The following is a 14,518-nucleotide window of genomic DNA, read 5'->3' on the forward strand; positions in this document are numbered from 1 at the left end:
ACCCTATAGGACAGAATAGAACTGCCCCGTAGAGTTTCCAAGGAGCGCCTGGTGGATTCGAAGTGCCAACCTTTTGGTCAGCAGCCGTAGTACTTAGCCACTACGCCACCAGGGTTTCCAGTAAAGCTACAGGCAGATGTAAATTATTATTAGTTATATTTGATTGAGACCCATTCCTGATAAAAGAATAAAACAACTGGTTTTGAGTTTGTTGCAAACGGTATTTTCTGTGAGTGGGTTTGAACACTGTATTACCTTGAGATGTTGTGTAATCTGATAAAATTCATCCGAACTACTTACTATAATAATATATGACTATATAGTGTAATAATGGTATCACTAAAATTGATAGATAAATATTTTGTTCTCTTTGTTTATATGCAAGGTAGCCAGAGTTTTTAGAATATCTCTGCTTGTTTGGGTTGATCACTTTTCTAATTGTCTGCTAGGTAAAAACCTCACCATGAGGCTCAGGGTCAGAAAGATACTTCTAGAAAAAAAATATTTTTAGAGGTGGGTAATTTCCTCTGTGATACAATTGGGAACAAGGTTAAGAATAGAAAACAAACTCAAGTGTGGGTTCCCTGCATGACCTGGGGGCAGTTCTAGTAGTTTCTGGCATGTGTTTCATTGAGTTTTTACAACTACAGAACTTCTATCAATATAATTAATGCTTTTTAAGATAAAAATACATAGGATGCTTTTTTTGGCTTTCGTTGACTAGCATCTCCATTTTATGTCTTATAAATTGCATGCATTCTAAATTGTTACTTTGCATTTTGCTCTTTATGTGGGTTTTTATTTTTAAAATTTCAAAGAATTTCAGTATAATTCTGGATCACTGTAAAGATTTGGCTATTTGAAAAGATGACTTCATCATAAATTACCTTAAAATCACAATAGAAAGACAGAACCTTCAATGGGCCTTTGTTATCCCTGGGCTAATTTCAGAGGCTAAAGCTTAGACTCTTCAGATACTATTCAACCCTGCTTTCTCAGCAAGAGCCCTGTGTTTGCAGTGGGGGAAGAAAATGTATTTTTAAAAAATTTTATATGTGTTTGAAATTTTTGACATTAAAAGGTAGAATAGTATAATGAATCCCTATGTACTTCAACAATTATTCAACTCATGGTTGCTTTATTTCATCTATACCCCCCCTTCACGTGTTAATTTTCAACTAAATCTCAGGCATTATATCACTATCACTGAAAATACTTGGTGGGATGTCTAAAGAGATAAGGGCTGTTTTTAGGTGAGGCAATTGACATTGTAGTTTGTTTAAACATTTTAATAATACCTAAATGTCATCTAATCTAGTCAGTGTTCATAGTTCCCTGATAGTCCCACAAATGTCCTTTTTGTAGATTTGTTTGAATCAGGAATCGAACATAGTCCATACGTGGCACTTGGTTGATACCTCTTAAGTCTCTTTCAATCTATAACCGTTCCCTTGCCATCTTTTTTTAAAGTTCTGTTTGTTTTTTCCATTTATTTATTGAAGGAACCAAGTTAATTTTCCCAGATTTAGCTGCTGCACCCAAATTTTTATCCTCTGATTATGAGTTAGTATGATTATTAGATGATACTTGGAAAATAAATGTTCAAAGTAAAAAATAAAACCCTGCCACCTAGAGATAACTGATGTTCAGATTTCGGGTTTATTTTCTTTCAACTTTGTGTGTGTGTTCCTGTACTTTTTAAAATATGTGCATGTGCTATGCTTATTTTTTATATTCTGTTTAAAAAAATTTTCAACATTGTGTTGTAATTATTTCCCCTGTCATTATGAAAAAAATGAAACATTTGGCCGCGTAATACTTCACAGTATGTGTCATAATTTGAACATTCTTTTAGTCAACATTTAGATATAATTTTTTGCTATTATAAAGCTGTGATAACTATCTTTGTACATAAATCTTTTTTTATTTCAGATTATTTTCCTTAGCGTCTTAGAAATGGAATTTTCCAAAGAGCCTGAACATTTTTAAGCTTCTGGATTCATATTGCTAGAAAAGTTATTACAGTTTATAATCTTAAGTACAGTGTATGAATGATTCCATCTTTTTTAAGATTAAGAATATTCACATATGCTCTGTTATTAAGATAATTTCTTTGCCAGCTGTATTTGTGGAATGTGAGTCCCCGCCCCCCCCACAATGTGGGTTCTTTTGCTCTTTTAATTTTTTTTTTAATGAATATAAGTCTTTTTGTGTAGTACATTTGTTATCTTCCATTATATATATTTTTAGGAAGTTCTTCCTTAAAAGTCAAATGAATACTCACCTAAATTATTTTCTAGAGTTATTGTTGGTTATGTTATGTTCTTAGTTTTATAGTTTCTTCTTTTTTAAATTCATCTGCAATTTATTATGCTATACGGAAGAGGAGCTTACAAAAGTTTTTAGTTCCCCCATTCAATTGCTAGCAGGTTTTCCTAGGACCATTTATTGAAAATACTTGCTGAAATTTTTTCTGTTTGTCATCCCAGCTATGGTAAGCATCCAAAGGCCTGTTCTTCTGGATGTGCCTTAAGAGAATATCTAAAACGAAACTAGTATGGGGCCTGTTTCCTTCTGTCTCATGTTGGCTTTTTTTTTTTAATAATTTTTATTGTGCTTTAAGTGAAAGTTTACAAATCAAGTCAGTCTGCCACATATAAGCTTATATATACCTTACTCCATACTCCCACTTACTCTCTCCCTAATGATTCAGCCCGCTCCCTCCTTCCAGTCTCTACTTTCGTGACGGTTTTGCCAGTTTCTAGCCCTCTCTACCCTCCCATCTCCCCTCCAGACAGGAGATGCCAACACTCTCTCAAGTGTCCACCAGATACAAGTAGCTCACTCTTCATCAGCATCTCTCTCCACATGTTGACTTTTTAAAAATTTAAAAATTAATGAATTTCCGTTTGTCTTCATTTTAAATGTAACAAAACATTTGTACCAGCATTAATCATTTGTGGTGTATACATTCTGTTTCAGTATTTTGATTAATTATCGTTAAAGCTTTCCACCAGAGAAGTAGGGGTGGGGAAAGGTAAACTTTGAAACAGATTTTGCAAGGAATGATTGCCTCAGATTTGGATCAAAGGCGGAAACGTCTGACTTCAAAATTATCTTTTGTAGATTCTTTTCATATACTTGGTTGTTTCTCCATTGACAATGGGATTTGCTTCATTTTGTAACACGTTTGCTTACAGAGTTTAGAATGCCCTTTGTTATTTATGTATTTTATTAACTCTAACCAACAAAATCAATGATGATAGAGCGTCAGACAGAAGTTTAGGATTTACAGTTCAAGAGAAAATTGGGGTGTAATTAATTTGTCTCTGGAGCTGATGGTTTTGGTAGGAGGGAAAACAAGAAGCTCACTATAGTGTTATTTGTTTACAAAGTTAATTTTTTTTTAGTAGTTCATAAATTTCACATGTTATAAGTTCAGAAAACACAGAAGGATATAGAGTGAGAAGTCTTCATTACCACTCCTGTCTTCTTAGACCTCCTTTCCAGAGGCAACCAATTATATCATTATTTTAAATTGCTAAATTCTTAATGTTCAGAACTATTTGTAAATACAGATATCGCTCCTAAATACAGACTTATCCTTAGGAAGTTATTAACTTGTGGGAATTTCAGCATCAGCCTTTAATTTTTATTTTGGGTGTAGAAGTACCTGGGTGGTCCAAAATGGTTAATGTACTCAGCCGCTAACCGAGAGGTTGAAGGTTCAAGTCCACCCAGAGGTGCCTCAGAAGAAAGCCCATTGAAGACCTTATGGAGCACAGCTCTGTTCTGACACACTCAGAGTCACTATGAGTCAGAGTTGACTCAAGGGCAGTTTTTTTTTATCTTTCATTTCCGTGTATATACAAATGTTTACATATGTATAAGTTTACATAAATGTATGTATAGGTGTGATTTGGCTCAAAAGCTAAAACACTTATAAACAACTTGGAAAACAAGGTAATAAGATAATTTTTCCCTCTTAACAGAACCAGTGTAATCATTTAATAGAATAAACCTTTTCCAGGTTCTACATTCTGGACCTGTAGAAATTCTACACACTTTTTCCCCCTTAACCACAAGAATTTCAGATCGAGCATGCTGGATTTCTGAGTCATTTCTTATAAGGGAAATGAATCTCTTAGTAATGTTGCCCTTGGAAGAAGGGCCAGGAAACTAACATTTATTGAAGAAGTAAGGAAACTAGGGATTGACGAAAGAGTAGGGAGGTTAAATAAGGGTACATATTTTTATAATGCAGCCTTGAGAGAAAAAAAAAAAATCAAATTGCACCAGTTCTGGGTTGTTAGAACTGACTGTTTTGCTCTATTTTATTTTTTGTTAGGACTGGAACTGAGATGTGTATAGGGTAAATTGATGGTCAGATTACACTATTCTGTTATGTTTTGAAGTAGGTGCCAGGGAGGATTTATTTAAAAAGAAAAGGAAGGAAAAAGGACTTTCCACGTGTATTCATTTTTTCTCTGGGACCACAACAGCCTGAGCAGCAGGAGCCAGAGACTCCAAGTTATAAAATGTAAAAGAATTGAATGCTTGGCTATAACAAAAATGCCTACTATTTATACCACTTCCTCAAATAGAAATTAATTGATAAGTGTCTTGGTAGAATTAAAGGGAGAGAGATCGCAAAAAAGTTTCTGGAGAACACTGGGTGATTGTGGAATTAATAGTATATTTCTCATTGTTACAAATAGGATAAGTAGAAGGTCTGTTTTGTTTTTACCATTTTGTAAGGACTTATCTAGGGTCACCTGAAGCTAGTCCTTCAACCCTCTTTTCCCATAAATCTTCTACTTTCTCAACCCATATTTTTCTGCCACGCGGTTTTTCATGGACCTTGGTTAATGATACAGTTCTTTCCAGCCTCTTTGTGTGTGTGTGTGTATGTATAAATTATATATTATAAATTACATATTATAGTATTTCATAGTCTTCTTTAGTTTGCTTTTTTCACTTAGCCCATATCTTTTTCTCTCATTGCAATGTTTTTTTCCATTCAGAAAAGTCAGAAATTTAAGTTCACACAAAAAGTATTATAAAACATTATAAAAAGATAATTATAGTTAACTACTTAATAATTAAGTATACAAAAAGTATTATAAAGTTAAAAGTTCAGCTTTCATGGTCACAAAAATAATTCACTTTAAAATTCAGTTGTAATTATAATTATTCATAGGGTAAATGTTAAATTATGATGAAATTAGTTTTCGTATACTTCAATTACATGTAAAATTTTTTATTCTGAGACCTGGCAGGAGCAAGACATGGTTAGTCTTCTTGTTAGATTTTGCTTCATAGTCATCTTTTCATTAATATTCTTTGCCTAGTTTAATTCTCATAAATGACTGTTACGGGTTGAATTGTGTCCCCCCAAAAGATATATTGAAGTTCTAACCCCTCATACCTGTAAATATGACTTTTTTGGAAATGGGGTCTTTGAAGATGGTTGTCAGTTAAATTAAAATGAGGTCATACCAGAGTAGGTGAGTCTTAATCCATCTGAGTAAAAAACCCACTGCCACCAAGTTATTCTGACTTGTAGCAACCCCATAGGGTTTCCAAGGCTGTAAATCTCTGTGGAAGCAGACTGCCAGATCTTTCTCCGGTGGAGCTGCTGACAGTCCATCTGAGTGGTGTCCTATAAAAAAGAAGAGACAGCGAGACAGCCGAGGAAGTATGGCCATGTGAAAATGCATCTACATGCCAAGGAATGCCTGGGCTACAAGAGGCTGAGAGAGACAAAGAATGATCTCCCCCCAGAGCCTTCAAAAAGATTATGGCTCTGCCAACACCCTGAATTTGCACTATTAGCATCCGAAACTGTGAGACAGTAAATTTCTGTTTAAAGCCACCCACTTTGTGTTCCTTTGCTATAGCAGCCCTAGGAAACTAGCACAAATTTTGGTACCAGAAAATACGGTGCTACTGTAATAAATACCTTGGAATGTGGACGTAGTTTTGGAATTGAGTAATGGGTAGAGGCTGGAAGAATTTTTAGGCACAAACTAGGAAAAGCCTAGATTGTCTTGAAGAGACTGTTGATAAAATTACAGCCATTAATGGCAGTTTTGGTGAGGGCTCAGAAGTGAGGAGGGCTGTTGTCATGAACAGAATGTTGCTAAAAATGCAGAAGTTAAATATGCTTCTGGGGAGGCCTTAAAGAAAATGGTAAACGTGTTATTGGACACTGGAAAGAAGGTTATCCTTGTTATAAAGTGGAAAAGTACTTGGCTGAATTATGTTCATATATTTTATGGAAAGTAGAATGGGTTTATGTGCGACTCCATTTTAAAAAGTTTAAATCGTGTGTCTAGAATTTATTTTGGGGTAAAGAATGAGGATAGGAAGTCAGCTGTTGCCAGTACCATTTATGAAATGATTTGCCTTCCCTCAGTGATTTGATATGCTGTCATCAAAACTAACACCGTTATCACTGACCTATTGAAAGAGCATTTTGGCTGGGCTTCCTGTATCTACTCAGCTTCTCTCCAGTTCTCCGTAGTGCAGCCAGGGCAGTCTTTTAAAATCTAAAACCTGTTGCTATTTAGTTGATTGTGACCCATCGCAACCCTGTAAGACAGTAAAACTGCCCCATAGGGTTTCCAAGGCTATAATCTTTACAGAAGCAGACTGCCACATCTTTCTCCCACGGAGCAACTGGTGGGTTCCAATTGCTGACCTTTTGGTTAGTAACTGAGTGCTTAACTGCTGTACCACCAGAGCGCCTTTTAAAAACACAGTGTAAAACCCCTTATAGGGTTTACATAAAGACCTAATCCTGAACATGGCCTATAAGATCCTGTGTGGCCTGTCTCCCTCGAACCCTTCATTCTCATTACAGACCATTCTTCTTGGCTGGATTCCACCACATTGTGACCTTCTTTACATTCCTCCATCGTGCCATACTCTTATTCACTATAGGGCCATTACATTGCTTTTTCCTTTGTATCTATTATGCCCTCCAACCTCTGACAGCCCCGCTTTACTGTCCCCTTCCATCTTGCTCCAGTGCATTCCAGTTCATCCTTTCACTCTGAGCTCACAGTTACTTCAGTAAAATCTTCCCTGACTTCCTAGATAAGTTTGCCTTTAGGTACCACCTATTTTTTATGGCATTTGTTGTTGCTGTTAGGTGCCGTCGAGTTGGTTCCGACTCGTAGTGACCCTGGGTACCACAGAACGAAACACTGCCTGGTCTTGTGCCATGCTACGATAGTTGTTATGCTTGAGCCCATTGTTGTAGCCACTGTGTCAGCCCATCTCACTGAGGGTCTTCCTCTCTTCTTTTGACCCTGTACTTTACCAAGCATGATGTCCTTCTCCAGGGACTGATCCCTCCTGACAACATGTCCAAAGTATGTAAGAAGCAGTCTCGCCATCCTTGCTTCTGAGGAGCATTCTGGTTGTACTACTTCTAAGACAGATTCGTTTGTTCTTTTCATAGCCCATGGTATATACTCAATATTCTGTGCCAACACCACAATTCAAAGGCGTCAATTCTTCTTCAGTCTTCCTTATTCATTGTCCAGCTTTCACATGCATGTAATGTGATTGAAAATACCATGACTTGGGTCAGGCTCACCTTAGTCTTCAAGGTGACATCTTTGCTTTTCAACACTTTAAACAGGTCCTTTGCAGCAGATTTGCCCAATGCAATGCATTTTTTGATTTCTTGACTGCTGCTTCCATGGCTGTTGATCGTGGATCCAAGTAAAATGAAATCCTTGACAACTTCAACCTTTTCTCCATTTATCATGATGTTCCTTACTGGTCCAGTTGTGAGGATTTTTGTTTTCTTTATGTAGAGGCATAATCCATACTGAAGGCTTTGGTTTTTGATCTTCATTAGTAAGTGCTTCAAGTCCTCTTCACTTAAAGCAAGCAAGGTTGTGTCATTTGCATAATGCAGGTTATTAATGAGTCTTCCTCCAATCCTGATGCCCTGTTCTTCATATAGTCCAGCTTCTCGGATTATTTGCTCAGCATAGGTATGGTGAAAGGATACATCCCTGACACACACCTTTCCTGACTTTAAACCACGTAGTGTTCCCTTATTCTGTCTGAACGACTGCCTCTTGATCTATGTACAGGTTCCTCATGAGCACAATTAAGTGTTCTGGAATTCCCATTCTTGGCAATATTATTCATAATTTGTTATGATCCACACAGTCAAATGCCTTTGCATAGTCAATACAACACAGGTAAACATCCTTCTGGTATTTTTTGCTTTCAGCTAGGATCCATTTGACATCAGCGATGATATCCGTGGTTCCACAACCTCTTCTGAATCTGGACCAAATTTCTGGCAGTTAGTTCCCTGCTGATATACTGCTGCAGCCGCTTTTGAATGATCTTCAACAAAATTTTGCTTGCCTGTGATATTAGTGATATTGTTCGATAATTTCTGCATTGGGTTGGATCACCTTTTTTGGGAATAGGCATAACTATGGATCTCTTCCAGTCGTTGACTGGGTAGCTGTCTTCCAAATTTCTTGGCATAGACAAGTGAGGACTTCCAGCACTGCATCTGTTTGTTGACACATCTCAGTTGATACCCCATCAGTTCTCAGAGCCTTGTTTTTCGCCAGTGCCTTCAGTGCAGCTTGGACTTCTTCTTTCAGTACCATTGGTTCCTGATCGTATGTTGTCTCTTGAAATGATTGAATGTCAACCAGTTCTTTTTGGTGTGATGACTCTCTCTATTCCTTCCATCTTCTTTTGATGCTTCCTGTGTCGTTTAATATTTTCCCTGTAGAATCCTTCAGTGTTGCAACTCAAGGCTTAAATTTTTTCTTCAGTTCTTTCAGTTTGAGAAATGCCGACCATGTTCTTCCCTTTTGGTTTTCTATCTCCAGCTCTTCACAGATGCTATTAGAATGCATTGTCTTCTCTAGCAGCCCTTTGAAATCTTCAGTTCCTTTACGTCATCATTTCTTCATTTCATTTTAGCAGCTCGATGTTCAGGAGCAAGTTTCAGAATCTCTTCTGACATCCATTTTAGTCTTTGCTCTTTTTAATGACCTCTTTCTTCATATATGCTGTCCTTGATGTCATTCCACAAGTTGTCTGGTTTTTGGTCATTAGTGTTCAGCGTGTCAAATCTATTCTTGAGATGGTCTCTAAATTCAGGTGGGATGTACTTAAGGTCATACTTTTGGCTCTCGTCGACTTGCTGATTTTCTTCAGTTTCATCTTGAACTTGCATATGAGCAGTTGATGGTCTGTTCCGCAGTCAGTCCCTGGCCTTGCTCTGACTGATGATACTGAGCTTTTCTATCGTTTCTTTCTACAGATAAAGTTGATTTGATTCCTTTGTATTCCATGTGGTGAAGTCCATGTGTACAGTCACCGTTTATGTTGGTGAAAAAGGTATTTGCAATAAGGAAGTCATTGGTCTTGCAAAATTCAATCATAAGATCTCTGGCATTGTTTCTATCACCAACACCATATTTTCCAACTACAGATCTTTCTTCGTTTTCAACTTTTGTATTCCAATCACAAGTAATTATCAATGCATCCTGATTGCATGTTCGATGAATTTCAGACTGCAGAAACTGTTAAAAATCTTCAGTTTCTTCATCTTTGGCCTTATTGGTTGGTACGTAAATTTGAATAATCGTCATTTTAACTGGTGTTCCTTGTAGGCGTATGGATATTGTCCCATCAACATCGTACTTCAGTATAGATCTTGAAATATTCTTTTCGATAATGAGCGCAATGCTATTTCTTTTCAAGTTGTCATTTCTGGCATAGTAGACCATTTGATTGTCCAATTCAAAATGGCCAATACCAGTCCATTTGAGCTCTCTAATGCCTAGGATATCAATGTTTATGCATTCCATTTCATTTTTGATGATTTCCGATTTTCTTAGATTCGTACTTTGTACGTTTCATGTTCCAGTTATTAACGGATGTTTGTAGCCGTTTTTTCTCACTTTTGAGTTGTGCCACATCAGCAAATGAAGATCCCAAAAGCTTGACTTCCTCCTCATCATTAAGGTCAAATCTACTTTGAGGAGACAGCTCTGCCCCAGTCGTCTTTTGAGTGCCGTCCAACTGGGGGGGGGTTCATCTTCTGGCACTACATGAGACAGTGTTCGCTGCTGTTCATAAGGTTTTCATCGGCTAATTCTTTTCAGAAGTAGACCTTCGAGTCCTTCCTAGTCTGTCTTAGTCTGGAAATTCAGCTGAAACCTGTCCACCATGGGTGACCCTGCTGATATCTGAATATGGGTGCCATAGCTTCCAGCATCATAGCAACACGCAAGCCCCCACAGTACTGAAAACTGACAGACAGGTGGGGGACAGCATTTATTAGTTTATAATTATTTTAAAAATATTTAGAATGACATCTGTAACCACCATTAGAATGTGAACACCATTAGATTAAGGACTGTATGAGTTTTGCCCGCCTTTATATCCCTAATGCCTAGTATAGGTGCTCAGTGTTTTTTGAAATAATAAACCTTTTTAAGTATTTTGGTTGATTCACGAATTGTTTGCTTGATCTGTATATTCCATCTTTAATGCCAAAGTGTTTTTATCAATGTAGCTTTAAAGGTACAGTTTGATAAGTTTTGACAAATATATGCACCATTCATACATATTAGACCACCTGAAGTTGTCCCACAGTTCACAAATGCTCTATTTTTTTAAATTCAGCCTTTTTTTCCTGTGTTATTTAATTTTGGGTAGTTTCTGTTGTTACGTATTGAAGTTCAATAATCTTTTCTTCTGCCTTTTTTTGGGTTATGTCTAATCTGCTGTTAATTCCATCTAGTGTAGCTTTCGTATCAGCCATAATTTTCATCTCTGCAAATTTGTTTTGGGAATTTTTCATATTGTTCATGTCTCTACATAATCAACCTTCAAGCTCATTTTCCTCAACTCAGGGATACGTCCAGGCTCTGGCCTAACACCCCCGCCCCCCATGGCGTAGAAACTCCCTCCAGAAGTAAGCAGAATCAGTCACAGGCCCACCTTGTTTGTTTCCTATCTCTCAGATTGCTGTTCTTCATTGCCTAATGTCCAGTGTCTTGGAAACCATTGTTTCATGTATTTTGTCCAGTTTTTTGGTGGCAGAAGGATGAATCTGGTCACTAGTACTCCATCTTGGTCTCTGATTCATTACTCTTATTTTTCAGAATCTTTCTATTTCCTGGGTAGTATCATGTCAATTTTTCCAGATAAACCTTTGTATTGTTTTAAAATACTCATTTTTCTTCAGATGGTTTTCTGGCTTGGATAAAAGCTGCTGAAAAAGATTGAATATTAGAGTTAATGAAGTTAAAAAATTAAGTAATTAGGCAGAGTAGGACTCTAGCATCAGTGGCTCCAGAGGTGGGGCCAGCATAGAGCACCTGAAGACATTTGCGCAGGTAGGAAAGCAATTTAATGGCAGAAGGGGCTGCCATTCACTTGTATAGGTTTATAATTCATATGAAAAATTTATAATTGATACAGGATTAAGGCAGTCCCCGGGCTACAGATGAGATTAGTTTCCGTATCTTTAAGTCGAATTTGTAAGTAAGTCAGAACAGTTGCACGCGGTGCTTACTTAGCCTTTTAGTGCAAGAAAAGACTTGAAGCCTTTTCAGTGATTCAAAAGCTGTACATGCAGCCAATGAAGGTGATTGTGATGAGGACTTTGTTGCCAATAGAAGTCGGTTCAGTTGTTTCAAAATGAGGGCAAATTTACATAACACTGTGAGTTGGATGTTCATAACATGGGGGCTGCCAGTAGTGATGAATTCATAGGTGTGGGTCATTAATAAATATGAGCTGTATTTTTACTTGGAGTTAGCAAAACTGTAAAGTCTAAGGGCACAGTACACAAGACTGCCCTCTCTTCTGAGACCAGCTGCAAGTTCAGAAGTATCCCAAAATCACCCTCAGGTTGGATAATTCTCTAGGACTCACAGAATCTATTAAGAGAATAACAGAAAATCTATTAACAGTATAACGGAAAGCTGTTATACTCACAGTTACAGTTCATTACAAGGAAGGATTTCAGGTTAAAATCATCTAAAGGAATTGACGCATAAAGCAGAGCTTGGGAGGGTTCCAAAAGGCGAAGCTTCCATTGTCCTTGGGTTGCTTTACCCTCTGAGAATCAGTGTATGACAGTATGCACAGAGTATTGCCAACCGGGGAAGTTCACCAGCTTTGGTGTCCAGAGTTTTTATTGGGGCGTCATTGTGTAGGCATGATTGATTGTCTAAGTGGTTGAACTCAGTTTCCAGGTTGATTGATGTGACCTGACCCAAAGCACCCATCCTAAGTCACATAGTTGGTTTTTCTGGTGTGGCCAGCCTCACCCTAAAATGTAATCAGCCCTGTTCTAGACAAAGCTACTCCTATCAGGTCGGTCATAGATTACCTCCCAGAAGCCAGGGGCCAAGGCCAGACCTCTCCTTGGGCAAAACCAAATTCTTTACGACAAGGTAGTCTAAGAGAACTTTTATGGATCTGTGTAATATATGAATTATTCATAGTTCTGAAGAAAGCAACTCTGAATAATCGTCTTATAATATTTTTCCTTCCTTCTAGGTTTAAACAGTCAAGTTAAATCAAGCTGGGTAATCATGGCAGAAGGTGGATTTGATCCCTGTGAATGTGTTTGCTCTCATGAACATGCAATGAGGAGGCTTATCAATCTGGTGAGATGAACAGGACAGTCCTATCCAGAGCTGAACTGTACCCTCCCTGTCCTTTCTTGTGAAAATATTGCTTATTGAGGGATTTTCATCTGATGGTCACCAAAAAGTATTTCATAACTGAAAATCCACAGTGGTTTAAGTCATGTGGTTAAATGTTTGCCAGCAATCCTTTTATTAGAAATAAAAACAGATTATTGTCTTTATTTGTGATAGACTTGTGCTGGTGAAATTAGCCGTTGTGGGTAGGTAACATGCATTAGTAGTGTGCAACCTTTTCTAGTTTATATTAATGTAAATTGTCTTTAGCTACATAGACTTTGCTTGCTTGGTGAACTGCCGAGAAGTCATAGTTTCTGTTGTAATGTGGTTCAGACCGTATTCCAAAATATGGCATGACAATAAAAATCTCTCTATAAAACTTTTCCAAATCCCAATCAATTATTTGATAGAAGCATTTTTCTGAACAACAAGGTTTGGATACTATCACGGAATTGATTGTAGTGAGATTTTAATGGAGAGTATTTAAGACTTGTTCTAGTCTATAATCTTAAATGCAGGGCTGTTGATGTTATGCTTTATCATTAATAATGGTCAAAACAACTTGTTTTTAAATACTCTTGTACAGGGGTATACACAAGTCAGTTAATAAAAACAGGTACACATATTTGCTCAAATATTTGGGTAAGTGGTAGCTAACCAGGTTTTCTGCTGTTTTAGTGTGGCTGTATAGTAATTAGAAGTGTCTTTCTTGTGAATAACATGCCTTAGTGTCAGTATATGCTAGGACTTATCCTTAAAAATGCTTTTGAGGAAAAGGAATAAAGTAAGAACTTATAAATTAAATCAGACTCTTGTGGGTGTAGAAATATACTTGGAATGCCATATCTCTGATGACTTGATATAAAAATAGATGAGTCCAAGGAGAGAATTTTTAAAAAACATTTTCTCCTGTTTGTTTATGAAGTAAAGAGTCATACTTTTTATGTCTAAATTTAACCAAACCTAAGACAAAACTTGTCTCAAATTACCATGGACATTAGAAACAAAAAAACAGACTTTGAATTTAACTCTTGTAAATTTTCCCAGAGGACCAATTTTTAGTAAAGGTTACTGCCTCTTTTTGTTTCTTAATATTTTTATTTTTAGTATAGTATTATGATTTTTTCGTTAGCTCTGATGCTTTTTTGAAGAAGATTAAAACTAAATTCTGCTTTTTATGATCCCACGTACATTTCTGTTGTCTGTAGTAGACTATCAGGAAACCTATGTTTAACACTTTTTGTTGTTTTAAATGCCACAAAATTTCCATTACTTCATGCTTGATGGAATATTGTTTATGGCAATCCTGGTTTGAAGTAATTTATAATTATGTAAAAATAGATTTTAGTCTTATAAATCCTTAAAAGTCCACATTTTTCTGTTTGTGCTAGGTATTTTCACCCTTCACGTAGTATAGATTACTGATGGGTGATCCTCTCCTTGTATAACGTGCTAATATTGGTAGTGAGGATTCCAGAAGGGAAGGCAAACTCATTTGATTCATTAAAGAAACTGTTGATTAAGTTTAAATTGAGTTGTGCTTTGTAATTTTCATTTCATGTATATTTCTTTTATTTAAATTCAGAATCAAGCAGCATCATTGGGCCATATCTACTTACTGAAATTTCAGTGCTTTCTAAATATTTTTTTCTGAAAATTATCTTTAATAGGGTTTCTAAGTTCAGATATTCAAATATTTATGTCTAGCATTGTTCACTGTAGCATTATTTACAGTAATAGTGAAAAGTTATAAACAACTCAAATGCCTACCGCTAGGGCAATGATTATATCATGGT

At 36.7% G+C, this 14,518-nt stretch overlaps 1 protein-coding gene across 2 annotated transcripts in view; it reads left to right on the top strand.

Annotated features, from left to right (window-relative positions):
* SMIM14 (small integral membrane protein 14) overlaps positions 1 to 14,518 on the top strand; it is a 69,921-nt gene that overhangs the window by 11,525 nt on the left and 43,878 nt on the right. For both annotated transcript variants that reach the window (XR_007517745.1, XM_049886977.1), the window contains exon 2: positions 12,574 to 12,683. Coding sequence is in view for 1 of the 2 variants with exons in the window: in XM_049886977.1 (XP_049742934.1) it covers positions 12,609 to 12,683 (75 nt within the window). In the remaining variant the exon portion in view is untranslated. The remainder of the gene's footprint in view (positions 1 to 12,573; positions 12,684 to 14,518) is intronic.

This window comes from Elephas maximus, chromosome 5 (genome assembly GCF_024166365.1).
Source record: "Elephas maximus indicus isolate mEleMax1 chromosome 5, mEleMax1 primary haplotype, whole genome shotgun sequence".
Lineage (NCBI taxonomy): Eukaryota > Metazoa > Chordata > Mammalia > Proboscidea > Elephantidae > Elephas > Elephas maximus.